This window comes from Oryx dammah, unplaced genomic scaffold (assembly GCF_014754425.2).
Source record: "Oryx dammah isolate SB20612 unplaced genomic scaffold, SCBI_Odam_1.1 HiC_scaffold_12, whole genome shotgun sequence".
NCBI lineage: Eukaryota > Metazoa > Chordata > Mammalia > Artiodactyla > Bovidae > Oryx > Oryx dammah.
In genome coordinates, this window is record NW_024070196.1 from 69,325,533 (window position 1) to 69,343,493 (window position 17,961).

Consider the following 17,961-nt stretch of genomic DNA (forward strand, 5'->3'; position numbering starts at 1 on the left):
AATAAGAAAACTGCTCGAGTTTTTTGTCTAACAGCATTTCCATAGTCCAAAGTAAATATAAACAGCAAGTAATAGGTCATTAGGGAAAAAATAAAGCAAGAAATGCACATTAAATTGATGTATAGCATAATCACATTTAAGAATGTATTCCAGTATCAAGTGGCAAAGTTTAACAGTGGAAAACCACAGTCACTTTTGCACCAAACTAATAGAAGATCCGGAGTGCCACAGCTAAGACTTGGCGCAGCCAAATACAAAACAATTATTTATTTATTTATTTAAATAATTATTTAAAAATAAGCAGCACAATGGAGAGATTTAACTTACAGAGCAGTCATAACTAATGAAAAAGGACCACTGGCTGCTGTGCTAAGAACAGACCACGGAAAATCAAGAATAAAAGCAGGGAGGACAGGAAGCGATTACAAAGTTCCAGGCAAGATTCTGGGCCAAGATGAGAGCAAGATGGTGTTGGATTCTGGATATGTTTTGAAGGAATTGCCAACAGGGTTTGCTACTGGATAGATAAGGTGTGAGCCTGCAGAGAAGAAGTCTGAGAGGACTCCCAGGTGCTTTGGCCCGAGTCACTGGACCAGTGGAGTTGCTGTTCACTGAGATGGGCGGGGGGAGGGGCTGCATCCTGAGCTCCCTAACGTCAGCCTGATGGGCCTTTCACGTGACCATGAGGGGCTGTCGGGGAGGAGCTGGGTGGGTATGTGTGGAGTGTTGAGTCCACACCAGAGAGGTAAACTCGGGAGTCCTCAGCACACAGCTTCCATTTGGAGCCTCAAGAAGGTGGAAGCAGAGAGGGAGTGGGTATAGCCAGCGGCACTGAGCCTGCCCAGTGAAGAGACAGGAGTCGGTGGTGGGAGAGAGGAGAGGCCGAGGCAAGGAGGCCGGGTGGAGGCGATGAGCTGTGTCAGACGCTTCTGGCAGGCAAGGACTGCGGTTTGGCCTTTGGATTGAACAACATGGAGGTCATCGATGCCCTCGATAAGAGCAGTTTCAGTGAACCCGAGGAGGAGAGGATCTCCCTGCTTATTGTGGGAAGAGGAGAGAAAGTAGACAGCCCTTCTGAAGAGTTTAGAAAGGAGAGGAGAGCACTTGGGTGTTGGTGGGTGGCCGAGTGGTCTAGAGAGGGGTGTTGGGTGGTTGGTTTGAGGATCACTGATCTGTTCTCTTCCGGAAGTATTTGTGTGACTCTAATCTTTTAAACCTTTATCTGTGGACAGGTCTTTGTTGCTGCACCCAAGCTCGCGCTCCTTGCGGTGCTTGGGCTTCCCGCTGTGCTGGCTTCTCTTGTCGCAGAGCATGAGCTCTAGGCGTGCGGGCCCAGGAACAAGCTTAGTTGCCCCGAGGCTTGTGGTAGCTTCCTGAACCAGGGATCAAACCTTTGTCCCCTGCATTGGCAGGCAGATTCTTAATTACTGGACCAAGAGTGAAGTCTAGTGCCACTCTAGTCTGCAACTTTTGCCCTCAACTTTTTAATTTTGACAAGTACCAAATCACAAAAAAGCTGGATACTGGCTTCTCTTCACCAGGTTAACCCATCCTTAGGATCTTCCCACATTTGCTTTCTCAAGTGTATCAGTGTATTTCTTGTATTTTCTGAGTCATTTTAAAGTTGCAGACATCAAGTTTAACCCTGAGTGAAAGTGAAAGTCACTCAGTCGTGTCCAACTCTGTGTGACCCCATGGACTCATACAGTTTATGGAATTCTCTAGGCCAGAATACTGGAGTGGGTAGCCTATCCCTTCTCCAGAGGATCTTCCTGACCCAGGAATATAACCAGGGTCTTTTGCATTGCAGGTGAATTCTTTACCAGCTGAGCTGTCAGAGAAGCCCCCACCCTGAATACTTCAGCTCATATCTCCTAAAACAAGGATGTTTTCTTACATAACCACATCCATCTAAGCAGTGTGATGTCGATATGATAATATCGAGACTACAGTCTGCATTGCAGCTGTATATTGTTGCTCTTTTAGTGTCAGATCCAGGGCCCAATCAAAGGTCACCCATTGCTTTTGGTTGTCACATCCCCAAAGGGAGAAATAACAGCACGTTTGAATGCTGGTTTTAAAAATCTAGCAGAGAGTGAAAGCTGATGACGCAGGAAGGGAATGGGGGTAATTGCCAGAGTGATAAACTTGAGAAGGTGAGAGAAGATGGGCAGGGTGGGGGTGACCTTTGTTGGGAGTGTGGAGAGAAGGAAGAGCCCCTGGGGGATGTGTGGAAGCTTGAGAAAATTGTCTTTTGATTGTTTTTATTTTCTTGGCGAAATAGAAAAAATGGTATTCAGATGAGAGGAAGGGAGGGAGAAGGGATGTCACAGGTTTACAGAGGTATGAAGGTATAAAAGAAGGTATCAAGTCATCTATGACAGTTACCTTCAGAGTAGGGCAGGTGTATTGCTGGGTTTGCATGAAGACCTTCCCAAGGGTGCCTGTTGATGGATAATCTTAAGGGAATCCACCTGCAGACCCTCGGTTTCTGTAGGTCCATGTCCTGGGGACTCACGTGCTGAGAAAGGGCCTCGACTGTAGGCTTCCTCCCCCTTTGGAAGAAAAGACAGAGCCTCACCTGTCCCAGATCTGAATTAATTTTACCACCCCTTGGATTGTCCCAGCTTATCATTCCTCTTCTTTTTTTCCCCTTAATCCAAGAAAGAAGGGCTTTCTGTAGTTGTGCTGAGCAGGGCCCCTCCCCAGTTGTAGTGCACGGACTTCTCGGTTCGGTGGCTTCTCTTGTTGCCGAGCCTGGGCTCTCGGGCCTCTGGGCCTCTGGAGTTGCAGCACACGGCCTTCAGTCCCCGTGGCTCCCGGCTCGAGAGCACAGGTTCAGTATTTGTGGCGCACAGGCTTGGTTGCCCTGAGGCGTGTGGAATCTTCCCCAGCCAGGGATCGAGCTGTGTCTCCCGCATTGGCAGGCGGATTCGTTACCACCGGACCTCCAGGGAAGTCCCAGAATGCCCTTCTCAAAGATCCTCTCACCCCACATCCCCGCCACTCACGATCCTGCTTCGGAATCGCCATTTCCTCGTTTTCTGATTTCACCCTTTCCAGGGTGTGGGTTTCTCTTTCCCCTCGCCTGTACCTCACCTCTGGTTTCCTGCCTCCCTTAATGGTTGTCTTTTCTCTGGTTTTCAGGCTTGGTCACGGTGGCAGGAGCAGCTCCTCTTTGTCCGGAGGGAGAGAAGGAAGACGGTCTCCGCAGTGAAACACCTTCAGCGCAGGCAGCAGTGGAGAGCCCTCAGGGCCTGGCTGGAGTACCTGCAGCTGCGCAGAGAGAAGAGGCTGCAGAACCGTGAGTCCTGGGCACCAGGGGCAGAGGGAGGGTCGCCATGCCCACTGCCGCCAGGGGTGGTCATGTGTTAACGGGGGTAGTAACAGTTACACCCCAGATTTTGAAAGAAGAGATTGAGGAGGACAAGAAAGCATCCTTGATTCACGTTTAAGTTATTTCCTTCTGTGTGTTTTTTTTCAATATTTTATTCAGTTTTTTTTAACTTTATTATTGTTTTTTATTGAATGAAAGATTCTTTACATTCTATAGAGCTTTACAGTTTTCAGAAGTTGCGCACACATAATTTCGTATAATCCCATAACAAGCCCCTCCCCGCTGGCACCCACTAGTCTGTTCTCCACACAGCCGAGTCTGCTGCTTTTTTTCCTTGATTCGCTAGTCTGTTGTATTTTTAGATCCCACGCATAGGTGACTTTGTACAGTATTTGTTGTGTCTGACTTGTTTTTACAGTGGTGTTTTGTGTCCTCTTCCCCTCAAGGGACCTGCGTTCTCCAGAAGGGGCTCCTATTCAATGTATTTAATTCAGTAGGATTTTAATTATGCTACAAGAACTGTGATTATGATTAGTATGATACGTACAGTTTTGTATCTTGTTTTCTCCATACAACTAATCGATGCTTTCCTATCTTTAAGTTATTTTTTTATAAGAATTTGTGTGTGTGTGTGTGTGTGTGTGGACCATTTTTAAAGTGGTTGCATCTGTTACGGTATTGCTTCTGTTTATGTTTTGGTTTTTTGGCCACGAGGCAAGTGAGATCTTAGCTCTCCGACCAGGGATTGAACCTACATCCCCTGAATTGGAAAGGTGAAGTTTTTTTTTTTTTTTTTTAACTTTTTATTTTATTATGGGGTATAGCCTAATGAACAACATTATGATAGTTTCAGATGGGAACTCAGCCATACATGCACATGTATCCATTCTCACCCAAACTCGCCTCCCATCCAGGCTGCCAGGTAACATTGAGCAGAGTTCCTTGTGTTATACAGTAGGTCCTTGTTGATTATCCATGTAAAATGCAGCAGTGTGTACATATCCATCCCAGACTTCCTGGCTATCCAGAAGACGAAGTCATAACCACTGGACCACCAAGGAAATCCCATAATTTTTTTTTTTTAATGACCCTGTTTTACAGAGGGGGGCTTACCTTAATCTACTTAGTCGTTCTTCTATTAATAGATATTTGGGGGGCTCCGTGGCAGTCCAGTGTTAGGACTCCATGCTGTCACTGCTGAGGGCGAGGGCTTGATCCCTGGTTGGGGAACTAAACTCCCATAAGCTGTGTGGTGTGGCCAAAAAAAGAGGAAACAGATAATTTGGATTGCTTGTCCCTCGTTACGCAGATGCATGATTTATGATGTTGAGTGTTCTGATCTAGTCCTGGGATATCCTGATGGTTTAGTTTTCCCACAGTAGGTCAGAAGTAACGATAAATCGGTCATGAAGGCCAGTACTTTTTGTCCTTCAGTTTTTCAAGCCCACACAGAAGTCCTGGCTGCAGGCTTAGGCTCCCCTGCTTTCCCCAGGCCTCCCTGCAGGATTCCTAGCCTACCAGCACTGTCTCTTGGGAGAGCTGATGTGCCCACTTGAAAATAGTGATGAGGGACCTACTGTCTGGATGCCCAAGCCTGGAAGTTCAATGAAGGCATGAAGCTATTTAGTGATGAGTTGCAGACTAATACATGCCTCCACCTAAGGCATTCTCATCCCAGGACCAGTGCCCTCCCCTCTCTGGCCTTAAGCTCATCAGGCCATTAGCTAATTAGTCTTAAAAGGAGATGGAGCTGGCGGCCTGTATCAGCCTGGCTGACGGCTCACAGAAGCCTCTGCCGGCATGTCAACCGAGTCGTGTGTCACTGACTTGTTCCCCGGAGTCCCGAAACGCTGTTATAGAGGCAGGAGTAAAATGGGGTTTTCTTTAGAAACAGCCGTCCCCGTTCCTGCCCCTTGGTCACTAACCAGGAGCTTCAGTCCTTTGACAGAATCCTTTTCTTTTTCCTTGTGGAGAGCAGAACTGTAGCTAAGGAATCCATATTAACCCTCCCCTGTTCAAAACCCTTCTTTTCCAACGTTCTCTGTGGAGTGGCAGCCTGGAATCGCAGCTGTGTGCCAGTGGTGGGTTTCAGCCCATCCTAGAGAAGCCTCCAGCTCGTGGCCCAGCCTCAACAGGGCAGCACTGAAGCTCCTCTCTCTGTTGCAGAGATGGCCGAGCGAGTCCAGCACACCACCCTGCTCCAGACACACTTCTGTGCCTGGCGGCGTGCCTGGGCACGGAGGGAGAGCCTGCACGCCCACCACGCGCGGGTGGAGGGCCTGGCCAGGAGGACTCTGCTGCGGAGGGCCTTGACGCACTGGAAACACTGTATCCTTTGCGTTCCTCAGGCCCAGCCAAGACAGTGAGAGCCCGGCAGCCTGTGAGACAGTCAGGAGACACGTGGGACACGGCTGCAGCAGTTTCGGGCAGTCCTGATCTCTGATCGGCTGTTTTTTAAAAAATTTTTGTTCCATTCTGGGAATACTCATACAAAAGAGTGCGTATAACAAACGTTTGTAGTCTAAAGAATAATCGTAAAATGAACACAACTCAGTAGGACAACACACCCCAGTCCGCTCCTCCCTGACTGTATTCCCTTTCCTCCCCCTCAGAAGCATTCCCACTGCCCTGATTTTGTTATCATTTCATCCTTTTCTTCCTGCCGTTTAGATGGTGGAAATAGCCATGCCATTTCTGCTTCAGAAATTTGTTTCATTTCACTTCTGTTTCAGGAAGCCTTCTGTCCTTGGCGGCCTTGTTGTTATGATCCCAGCTTCCGTTCTTTGAGCTGTTGCTATGTGCAGACATTGTGATTATCTCCTGAATCCTCATAGCAACTCTCTGGAGTGCGTGTCACCATCTCCATCTCACAGATGAGGAAGCGGAGTCGGGGATACTAAGTGATTTTCAATCTCATTGGCAGAGCCAGGCTGCTGACTCCAGTGCACTTTCTTAATCCCTCCCCCTGCCACAGTCTGTGCCCAGGTTTGGGGTTTGGACTGCCCTGGGTATTCACTCACATTTTCGTTTGTTCACTGAACTCTTGTTTTAAACTCCTGCCCACGTTCTGGAATATAGGGAAACCTAGAGACTTAACAGTAGCTCATTGTCAACTGGGAAAATAGACATGAAAAGCAGTCTGCAAATGTGGCATGAGAAGTGCTATCATAAAGGTTTGTATTAAGTCCTGCTAGAGCTGCTGTGGAGACCTAGCCGAGGAGGTAATTGATGTTTGAGCTGAATTTAAGCCTTGCGGGCTGACACGTTCTCCCGACAGGGGAATCGGGAGAGGCGGTTCAGGTGTAAGGAGTGGCATTTACACAGGCGTGGATGAGGAAGAGCACCAGGGGTGGTGACGAGGGTCTGCTCTGTGTTGTGGGGTGTTGGGGCAGGCAGATACAGGCTGGGGACCGGCTCGTAGGGCCCTTGTGTGGGTGGTCAGGAATCTGGGCTTCATCCCGGGACGCTGAGGACCCCCTGCAGGTTTCTGAGAAGTGACGCGGCAGATCTGTACTCTCCGAAGGACGAGGCTCGATGGTGGGAGTGAAGCTGGCACAGGGGACCCAGTCTGGTGCACGGCCCAGGGCTGGGGGTGGGGACAGTGCGGAGACGAGGGGAGCAGATGGACTTCGCAGCTGAGCGATGGAGGGGTAGGAGGAGAAAAGGATCGAAAATAACTCCAAGGGTTTTAGCTCAGACATCTGACCGGATTGTGCTGCCAGAACAGAGAGCGCGGGAGTCTCAGGCTCTGCTGAGATTTTGAAATGTTTACTCCGACTGGTAGCAGTTTATCTCAACTGTCTTTTTCCCCTCATGGAGCAGGCATCAGAAGGGAAAAAGGCAGATAAATAACTCACATGATGGTTCCCCTCAATCCTCTCTTCCCTGGGTCATCAGGCGAGACGAGCTGGACACCAGCCCTCCTGGCTAGCCCATTGTCACCTGCAGCCAGGACCCTTGGGACGGGTCACTGGGGTTGCACCGGGCTGGGGCGGGGCCATGTCGAGATGAGAAGCCTTGACTCGGGCAGACATGCTGCTGTGCACAGAGGAAGCTGAGCGGTGGAAGGCGGCGGGAGAACACCACAGGCGCGGCCTGCTGGTAAGGGCGCCGCGGCCGTGCTCGGGCATCCCTCCTTGGGGGGCCAACCCACGTCATGCTCTTTAAGTGCATCTGGTCGTGTGGTTGCCGTTCGTCATGGAAGCCCCCTTCATCGTCATGTCCTGATTTTAATTTTGGATCAGAGACGGCGATGGTGTGGGGTCAGAAGTGTTGGGAGCTGCAGAGGAGCCTTAGAAGCGATCTAGTCCTGGGATAGCAACACTTCAGGCCCCCTCTTTAAATGGTGGAGGCCTAGTCTTGAAAATCAATCCAAGTTGAGGTGTGGTGGATGAAGCCAGGTCTGGGAATAGTGTCCATTTTGCTGGCTGCTCTCCCCTACCCTCACCACACGAGGTGGCCTCCAGACACTGTCAGGAGCCTTTAGGGGCCCACAGATCACTCTGTGAAAACCCCTAGGTGCTTCTTCTCGGTCTCAGAAAACTGAAGCCAGCCTGTGGAGCATGGGCTCTGCTTAGTCACCCATGAAGCATTTTGGACGGAGCTGGAGCCAGGCCAGCATGTCTTGCCCCCGAACCCCCACCTCAGTCACCAAAGATTACTTCTTTTCCTTCTGTTCTACTCTGCAAAACTGCATTTGCAATTGTGTAAATATATAAGATTGCCAAGAGGAATAGCAACAACTGCAGATACACAGGTGATACCACCCTAATGACAGAAAGCGAAGAGTAACTAAAGAGCTTTTTGATGAAGGTGAAAGAAGAGGGTGAAAAAAGCTGGCTTAAAACTCAGCATTCAAAAAATTAATATCGTGGCATCTGATCCTATCACTTCATGGCAAATAGATGAGGAAACAATGGAAACAGTGACAGACTTTATTTGGGGGAGCTCTAAAATTGCTGTGGCTGGTGACTGCTGCCATGAAATTAAAAGTCACTTACTCCTTAAAGAAAATCATCAACTGAGATAACATATTAAAGAAAAGAGATAACATATTAAGAAAAGCTGACAATCCAAGATAGCATATTAAAAAATAGAGACATCAATTTGCCAGCCAAGGTCCATCTAGTCAGACCTATGGTTTTTCCAGTAGTCATGTACAGATATGACAGTTGGACCATAAAGAAGGCTGAGCGCCGAAGAATTGATGCTTTCGAACTGTGGTGCTGGAGAAGACTCTTGAGAGTTCCTTGGGCTGCAGGGAGATCAAACCAGTCTATCCTAAAGGAAATCAACCCTCAGTATTCATTGGAAGGACTAATGCTGAAGCTTGAATACTTTAGCCACATGATGCGAAGAACTGACTCATTGGAAAAGACCCTGATGTTGGGAAAGATTGAGGGCAGGAGGAGAAGGGGGCGACAGAGGAGGAGATGGTTGGATGGCATCAGTGACTCAGTGGACATGAGTTTAGCAAACCGCGGGAGATAGTGAAGGACAGGGAAGCCTGGTGTGCTGCAGTCATGGGGTCAGAAAGAGTCGAACATGACTTAGCGACTGAACCAAGTGTACACGTTGACCCCACGTGGGAAAAAAAAAAAAGTAAACCCACCATAAGCTGAAAGTCTGTCTCTTTTCTGAGAGGCAGTGGTTATATTTTGACCTTTGTCTGGTGTTTCTGTGTGAGTCACGGGGACTTCTCCTGGTCAGAGGTGAGGGTGATTTGTTCTTGTGTGTGCAGTACCTTCGGGCAACAGGGAGTGTTTATTAAGTGCCTACTGTGTGGGCTGGCTTGCATCAGACTCCCAACTGAACCTCAAAGCAGAGAAACACTGTTTGGGACCCGGGAGCATCTGTGAACAGCCGTGGCTGAGCTTTTCACCGCCTTCCCCGGCATCGAGCTTACTGTTACAGGCACATTGTTGACTGTGTCTGTTCTTTTCACAGCATTTTTGCTTTAAAGCCCTGAAAGACAACGTGACCCATGCCCGTCTCCAACGGATAAGAAGGAATCTTGCTCACCGGCAGCATGATGTCATGGTGAGGCCCTCTTCTGTACCAAGGCACTTCTGATGGCCCTTCTTTCTCTCTTTTTTTTAACCTTTGTGCTTAGAGGTTTGTTCAGATCTTGAGACTCCAAAACCTTCAGGTCCATATTCTTCAGTGATCTGTACCACAGGATAGAGAAACTCTTGTTTTTCTCTTATGTGATGCCATTTTTAAAATCTGTTTGCTTAAAAAAAAAAAGGTAGTTGAATCGGAGGCCGAGCACTGTGGATTCAGCCTGGACCTGGGGAGTGCACTCTTAAGTCCTGCATTCCAGGGGCCTTGGCACTGCTTGCACTGTGCGTGTCGTCTTCAGTGGTTGATTCTCCTGAGGGTGACCGACATTCTACCTTCATTTGTCAGTTGTGCTTCTGGGCATAGAAGGGGGTTTTCTAACTGTGAAAGTGTTCAAGTGTGCAGAAAAAAATATTGAAAAATAGTACAATAAACCTCAGTTTACCATTTAAGTTGAACAACTGTTAACAGTTGCTTTTTTTTCCCTGAGTTGTTTCAAAGGAAATTACAGATGTTAGGACACTTTACATCAAAACATTTCAGTATGCGTTGCCCCCAAGTGAGAACATTTTGCTCTATAACCACAAAATCATTATCATCCCTGACAAAACGAATAATAATGCTCTAATATTAACCAGTGTGTGCTCACTCAGTCATGTCCAGCTCTTTGCAACCCCTTGGACTGTAGCCCGCCAGGCTCCTCTGTCCATGGGATTTTCCAGGCAAGAATACTGGAGTGGGTTGCCATTTCTTACTCCAGGGGATCTTGCTGACCCAGGGATCGAACCTGTATCTCTTGCATCAGCAGAATTCTTTACCACTAGCGCCACCTCAGAAGCCCAATATTAACCAATACCAAGCACATATTGAAATTCAGTTGCCCCTGACCCAAATGTGTTTATAGTTGTTTTTTACAAGCCAGGATTCAATTAAAAATTGATGACTTACTACATTGGGTTATGTCTCTTAAGACTCCAGTAAATCAATAAGATTCTCCCACCCTCCATTTCTTTTGTTTAACATGTTTATTTTTTAAGTGTGGTAAAACACACAAAATTTATCATCTTAACCATTAAGTGTACAGTTCAGTGGCATTAAGGACATTAACATCACTGTGCAGCTATCATCCATCTCCAGAATCCTTTCATCTTGCAGAACCAAAACAATAAATCCCAGTCTCCTCCACCTCCCCCAGCCCCTGGCAACCCCTGCTTTCCTTCTTGTCTCTGTGAATTTGACTGTTCCAGGTACCTCATAATTTATAGAACTTTGCCCTTTTGTGACTGGCTCATTTCACTTAGCATAACGTATGTATGTATTTTTAATGACATTGACTTTTTGAAAAGGAAGACCAGTTTTTTGTACAGTCTTCCTATTCTCCATTTTTCTGCTTACTTTTGATGTGATTTGATTTCCCTTTTTCCTGTGTAGCTCTTATGAACTGGAAATTAGATCTAAGGGCTTGACTAGATTGAAGTTAAATGTATTTTGGCAAGACTGCTTCGTAGACAGTGAGCTTCCTTCACCAGGGTAGAGAATCTACCTGCTAATGCAGAAGATGCAAGAGATCCAGGTTCAGTCCCTGTGTTGGGAAGATCCCCTGGAGTAAGAAACGGCACCCCACTCCAGTATTCTTCCCTAGGAAATCCCGTGGACAGAGGAGCATGGTGGGCTGCAGTCCATGGGGTCACCAGAGATTCATAAGTAGTAATATGTGATAAGATCAGTTTTAATTTCTAAAATAGTGCTGGCCTCCATGAGGCCCCGATTAGGAACAGCTTCTTCGTTTTGACTTCCATAGATCTGATAGATCCAGCTGTTTGTTTTTTATGTTGGCCCAGAATAGTTCCATATAGTTTGGCTGTAATTATTTTTCAAGTCTGTTACATGTCGGGTGTTCCAAATTGAGGTAATTCCTGTGTCTTCTGGAGTTACCAGTTTGCTGCCTAATGGGTCAGGAGAGCGGAGAAGGCCATGGCAGCCCACTCCAGTGCTCTTGCCTGGAGAATCCCATGGACGGAGGAGCCTGGTGGGCTGCAGTCCATGGGGTCGCAAAGAGTCGGACACGACTGAGCGACTTCACTTTCACTTTCCACTTTCATGCATTGGAGAAGGAAATGGCAACCCACTCCAGTGTTCTTGCCTGGAGAATCCCAGGGACGGGGGAGCCTGGTGGGCTGCCGTCTCTGGGGTCGCACAGAGTCAGACACGACTGAAGTGACTTAGCAATAGCAGGGTCAGGAGAGATCGTTTTGTGTTGGTGAACTTCCGTTTCCTTCTTGTTTCACTTCAGCTGCTGCACAGGGTCTGGAACCTCTGGCAGTCTCGACTCGAGCAGAGAGAGGAAAGAGAGCAGCTGCCCTTCCTGCATGCTGCCTGGGACCACAGCAGGTAGGGACGTGGCCTGCAGGCTCCCCAGGGGCCCGCTGTGACTTGCTTGCTGGTCTCTAGGAGTCATCGCTCGCCCTTCCGCACATTACTGTGCAGATTCGGAAAGGCCCTGCCGTGGACCAGTGGTTCCTGCGCCCGCCTCTTCCGTTGGGCTGACGAGGTGGGAGGTGGGATGAGGAATGCTTGTGCTGGTGCTCGGCCACCAGTGCCTCGGGTCTCAGGCGTCAGTGACGTTCTGTCTTGGAATTCAGGCATCAGTAGTGTTACAGAGACATCCCAGGCAGCTGGGTGTTTGTGGCTTGGTCTTGGAGGTTGTGAAGCGTGTCCTCAGTTAAACATTCAGTTAAAGTAAGTAAATAAAAGCACCACATGTCCACAGGGAAAACTCAGAATGTATAGAAGAGAAGTAGAAAGTGAAAAATAAAGACTGCCTGGACTCCTTCCTTCAACGGCTTAGTCTTATTCTTCAGAGGGAACCGCTGTTCACTTTTTTTTTTTTTTTGACCACCACGCCTGGCTTGTGGAATTTTTTATTCCCCCACCAGGGACTGAACCAGGGTCCTCAGCAGTGATAGTGTGGACCCCTAACCACTGGATTGCCAGGGAATCCCCTTGTCCAAAATATTTTTTCATTACTTTTTATTCACTTTCTTGCTGCAAAACATGTTCAATAAACCCTCCCCCAAGAGTATAACTTAATTTGCATAGCTGTGGGTCCAATTTTGGAGCACTTTTTAATGAGTCAATGAGAATTCCAATATTTAGCCGACTCAGATTGGAGCTGCCAGGGTATATCACTATTATAAGTCCTGTTTTACAAAGCTGAGTGTGGTTCTCAATTTCAGTATTACTGTGAAGGCATGTCACAGACCAACATGGTCCTAAAAGACCCCAGAGTTTGGCCATAAAACTGGAAAGGGCAGCATATTTGGGGGATTTCATAAATATGACCTAATTCCAAGTCCACTGTCCTTGGTGGTCCAATTAGGTTTACAAGAAAGCTGTTAAATTTTGGGGGTCGGACCACAGTCCAAAATCAGGGGTTGGAGGATTTCATGTCAGAAATCAGATTATTTCCTTCTCTCCTATAATGAAACCCCTGAGGGCCCCTGCACTGCTCAAGAAGTGCCTGTGCCCAGATTCACCTTCCTTAAAGTGAAACAAAAGTTTACACACCTGGAAGTGGGAGGTGATTCTCTTGGTGGCGTGTTTCGTTTCAGAATAACGTTGCTTCGCAAGTGCTTCCAGTTGTGGTCACAGTCCACCCAGAAGAGGCGATCCCAGCAGGTACGGAGTTCCTCAGCTCAGCGGGCTCTGCTGGCTCACGCTCTCGAATCGGCTGGTGTTGGAGAGATTCTTGGGGAAGGCCTGTGTCAGGAGGCCTGGTGTTCTGGTTTGGAGGCAAGGGCACTGTGAAAAGCTTGAGGTTCTGCCCCAGGGCCTTCCAAGGGTGTCACGGTCTGCATGACTCCCATCCCTGCCTCCATGTGCTTTGACAGCACAGCTGCTCTCTGAAGGTGATGAGTGTACAAACCATTCTGTTCACATCTTGACTGTCCTCAGCCAGCCCTTCATCCTGTGGGACCTTCGGGAGATGCTGGGGAAGGTGGAGAGCCTGAGTCCCATATCCCAGAGCTAAACCACGTGAGACACAGGTGCCCGCAGTGGTGGGAGGAGGCAGGTGGAGAAAGACTTACTGAACAGCTGCTATGCCTGAAACCAAGCCAGGCCCTGAGAATGCAGCTATGATACAAAGCACAGGGGGTTCCTACTCTCACAAGGCTTGCAGTTCAGCCCGTGGGGGGCTCTAACAATGGCTGATCGCTGAACTGAGAAAGGTGGGTTTCCAGGCCTCATCAGGCTCAGGGGAGTATGTGTTCAATTGGTGATGTCTGCAGGGCCTCACAGTAGGACAAGGGCTGCTCAGCTCTTTGCTTGGCCTTCCCCCGGTGAAAACGGGCGGGGACACGAACCAGGCTCCTCGTGGTTATTTCGCTGCTGCCCTCTCCACCTCCTCACCTATCTGCTGCTCGAGTCTGACACGAGGATCTAAGGAGTTTGGCTGGCTGCTTGGTTTGGACATCATACTGACTCCCTTGGGAGCTGGTCCTGTCAGCTCTTCTCCCGGTTCCTGTGTCCGCTCTGCCCTTCACAGCTGTGCACAGTCCAGCTGCCAGTCCTTCCTGGGTGTTCTCTGCCTGCTCCTGTTTCCCAGTCTAACCACTGCCCTTTCAGCTCAGGTGTCAGCCCTGGCCCCTGCCCCTGTCCCACATGTGGCCTTCTCATCACCTGGCATTGGCTGCCCCCACCCCGTCCACCCCACCAGGCTCTAGGCTCCTTGAGCACAGAGCCTGCCCTGCCCCATTCATCTCCTGAACTGTTGGCTGAGGGCAGGCCCTGACCGTGTTTGGACGAGTGAGGGACACGGGCGAACAAACATGAGCTGCTGGTGACTGCTTCAGACTTTACCCCAAAGACCACCCCAGTGCTTGATGTTTGGGACTGACCAGGGCATGGGTCGATTCTGGGTCACCTTTACCTTCCATACCTGGAAAAGGCTTAGGATTGGTGCATTCTTTGACATCCCTTTGGATTATGTGGCTCTTTTGGAAAGGACTTTGCTACCTGGTCTCTCAAGGTTATTTAATGCAAGCACAACAGCATATGAAAAAAAGAGCCCTTTTAGAAAAAGCACAGGAGCCCCCGAGTTGAAAGGTTATGTTTATTCAAGGTGGAAAAGAAGCAAAGGGTCTCATTGAATTTCTCCCTGGAAAAAAGGGATCCGCTCAACCCTGGGGCCCAGCACTGGAAGAAGGTCAAGGGTCGAGTCCTTATCTCTACAGGCCTCCATCGCAGCCCACACAGTGGATGGTTTGAAAAATAGTAAGAGCCCTGCTCAGCTGTTGTGTTTTAAAAAAAAACTGTAGCTAACAATCTGAGTATTATTGCTTGGTTCAGATATCCAGGAATACGTCAGTGCCTTTTATTTTAAGAAAAGATAAAAATTAATGTATTATGCATTTCCTTCTATTTAAGAAGAGATATTACAAAGAATGGCGAGAACGTTTGCTTGTTGTTGAAGCTGGGTGAGAAGTCTGTGGGGATTTGTTATATTATTGCTTCTACTCTTGTTTATACTTGAAAATGCCCATAAGCAATAGGTAGACATCACAGAAAATTTGAGAAGTGTACAAAGACATAAAAAAGAAAAAAAACACCCATAATCCTGCCTCTAAGATGACATTTGGTGAGTAAACCTGATAATTTTTTTCTTCTGTGTGAGTAGGAGTGTGTGTCACAAACACACACATAGGCATGCTGTGAAATTTTCTATTGCTCTGGAGAAAAAATCACCCCAAACTCAGTGGATTAAAACAACCACGACTTTATTATGTTTTAAGGATTCTGTGTGTCAGAAACTGAGAGAGGACATGGCAAGGCTGACCGGTCTCTGCTCCGTGCTGCTGGGGTCTCTGCTGGTCCGATTCTCGTGGCGGGAGGTTGGAGCCGTTCAGCTTAGTTTCCTCACTCACTCATCTGGTTCCCGGGCTGGAGTGACTCAAAGACAGGGCTCCACTGGGACTGTTAACTAGAGAGCCTACCCATGGCCTTCCCCAGAGGCTCGGGCTTCCTTTCAGCATGGCGGCCCCGGGGTAGCAGACGTCCTGTGTTGCAGCTCAGGGCTCCCGGAGTGTTCTCACGAACAGGACAGGAGCTGTGTGGCCCTTTATGACCTAGCCCTAGAGGTCACTTAGTGTCACTTTCACCATTGGTCAAAGCAGTCACTGTCCACCCAGATTCAAGGAATGGAAGGTTGAAGAGTTTGCAGTCTTGTTTTTTGGTTTTATTTGTTGTTACTGTTTTTGGCCGAGGCATGGGGGTTTTAGTTCCTCAACCAGAGATAGAACCCGTGCCCCCCCAGTGGTGAAAGCCCTAGCCACTGGACTGACGGGGAATTCCCTGCAGCCAGCCCTATCTTAAAAACTGCCACACATGTGTATGCTTCCCCCCCCGCCCAAGCTTTTGTATCATGGAGGTGTCTGTATCGTTCTGTCAGTGGTACATCTTCCTACTGATGGAGCCATAGAACAGTAGTTGTTTTTGTTCAGCCGTCCAGCCGTGTCCAGCTCTTTGTGACCCCGTGGACTGCAGCACACCAGGCTTCCTTGTCCTCCACTACCTCCTGGAGTTTGCCCAAACTCACGTCCACTGAGTCAGTGATGCCATCCAACCATCTCACCCTCTGTCCCCCTCTTCTCCTGCCCTCAATCATTCCCAGCATTGGGGTCTTTTCCAGTGAGTCAGCTCTTCACATCAGGTGGTCCAAATATTGAAGCTTCAGCATCAGTCCTTCCAATGAAGATTGAGGGTTGATTTCCTTTAGGATTGACTGGTTTGATCTCTTTGCTGTCTAAGGGACTCTCAAGAGTCTTCTCCAGCACCACAATTCAAAAGCATCAGTTCTTCGGCGCTCAGACTTCTTTATGGTCCAACTCTCAGATCTCTACATGACTACTGGAAAAACCATAGCTTTGACTAGATGGACCTGTGTCAGCAAAGTGATGTTTCTGCTTTTTAATACTCTGTCTAGGTTTATCAAAAGTTTCCTTCCAAGGAGCAAGTGTCTTTTAATTTCGTGGCTGCTGTCACCATCCTCAGTGATTTTGGAGCCCAGGAAAATAAAGTCTGTCACTCTTGCCATTTTTTTCTCCATCTCTTTGCCATGGAGTGTCGGGATCAGATGCCACGATCTTAGTTTTCTGAATGTTCTGAAGTGTAAGCCAGCTTAAAACTGGACAGAACAGTAGTAACCTTTTTTTTTTTCCTATTTTTAATTTAAATATACATGTTTTTTTATTAACTTGTGTTGGCTTCTGCCATACGACAGTGCAAATCAGCCATAATCACACATACGACCCCCTCCCCCTCCCCGATCGCATCCCCCTAGGTCATCACAGAGGGCCAGACGGGGCTGCCTGTGCTACTCAGCAGCTTCTCACCAGCTATCCTTCTGACCCCTGACAGTGTCTGTGTGCTGAAGCTGCTTCTCCATCCTCCCACTCGCTCCCTCCCCCCGTGTCCACTAGCCCATTCCCCACATCTGCATCTCCAGTCCTTCCCTGCAGATAGTATCACTCTTTTTAGGTTCCATATGTCTGCATACGTTTGCTACGTTTTTCTGATTTACTGTACTCTGTAACAGGCTCTAGGTTCATGCACCTCACTAGAACTGACTCAAATTCATTCTTCTTTATGGCTGAGTAATATTCTGAGATACGTACATCTATCTTTATTCTGATATATATACCACAACTTCTTTTTCCATTCATCTGTTGATGAATATTTAGGTTGCTTCCGTGTCCTGGCTGTTGTAAACAGTGCTGCTGTGAACACTGGGTACACGTGTCCTTTTTCATTATAGTTTTCTCAGGGTATATGCCCAGTAGTGGGGTTTCTGGGTCATATGGTAGATTTTACTGTTCCTATGGTACATTAGGTAGCCTTTTATAATTACATAAAAATTTAAAGACTGTATTTCAAAAAAGTATTATAAAATCAAAAGACACAGGTGGACACAAAAATTGGTAACACGCACGACAGAGGACTAATAAATTTAAGGTTCAGAAAAGCCATATATGTCACTGAGTTAGATGCTGACAGTGAACTGGGCAGTGAGGACGAGCACTTGGGCCACAGGGAAAACCGTTAGATAAACACACACACACACACATGTGGGGTCAAATGTAGGGAGAGACGCTTAATGCGCTTTTAATGAAAGGGAAAGTTTTCCATCTGTCATTTCATTTTTCACCTGTCATGTTGGCAGAAATTAAAAGTAATGCTTTTCATTTTAAAAGGTGTTTGTATCGGAAGCAGTCCTCCCTTGAGAATGGGACCTGGAAAGACTTTTTTCGTTTTTAATGTAAAGTACAAATGGTCATTCACGGTTTTCCCCTCAGCTGTTGCAGGCCAGAGCAGACTGCCACTTCCAGCAGAGAGCCCTGCCTTTAGCCTTCCAGGCGTGGAGGAGACTCTGGCAGTGGCGCCAGCAGCAGCGAGCCCTCGATGCCCGGGCAGCGTGCTTTCACAGGTACCCCGCGCGGCTCCTCTCCGCACCCAGCCCCGTGTCTCGGGTCCGGGTCTGCTGCCCACGCAGCCCTTGGTTTCATGTC

At 48.1% G+C, this 17,961-nt stretch overlaps 1 protein-coding gene across 4 annotated transcripts in view; it reads left to right on the forward strand.

The window, feature by feature from the left end:
• The window catches only part of SFI1 (SFI1 centrin binding protein), a 93,048-nt gene that overhangs the window by 56,702 nt on the left and 18,385 nt on the right, over window positions 1-17,961 (forward strand). For all 4 annotated transcript variants that reach the window (XM_040251072.1, XM_040251071.1, XM_040251073.1 and 1 more), the window contains 7 exons: window positions 3,148-3,304; window positions 5,504-5,665; window positions 7,368-7,438; window positions 9,284-9,376; window positions 11,691-11,788; window positions 13,009-13,075; window positions 17,749-17,879. In XM_040251072.1, the coding sequence (XP_040107006.1) occupies window positions 3,148-3,304; window positions 5,504-5,665; window positions 7,368-7,438; window positions 9,284-9,376; window positions 11,691-11,788; window positions 13,009-13,075; window positions 17,749-17,879 (779 nt within the window). The remainder of the gene's footprint in view (window positions 1-3,147; window positions 3,305-5,503; window positions 5,666-7,367; window positions 7,439-9,283; window positions 9,377-11,690; window positions 11,789-13,008; window positions 13,076-17,748; window positions 17,880-17,961) is intronic.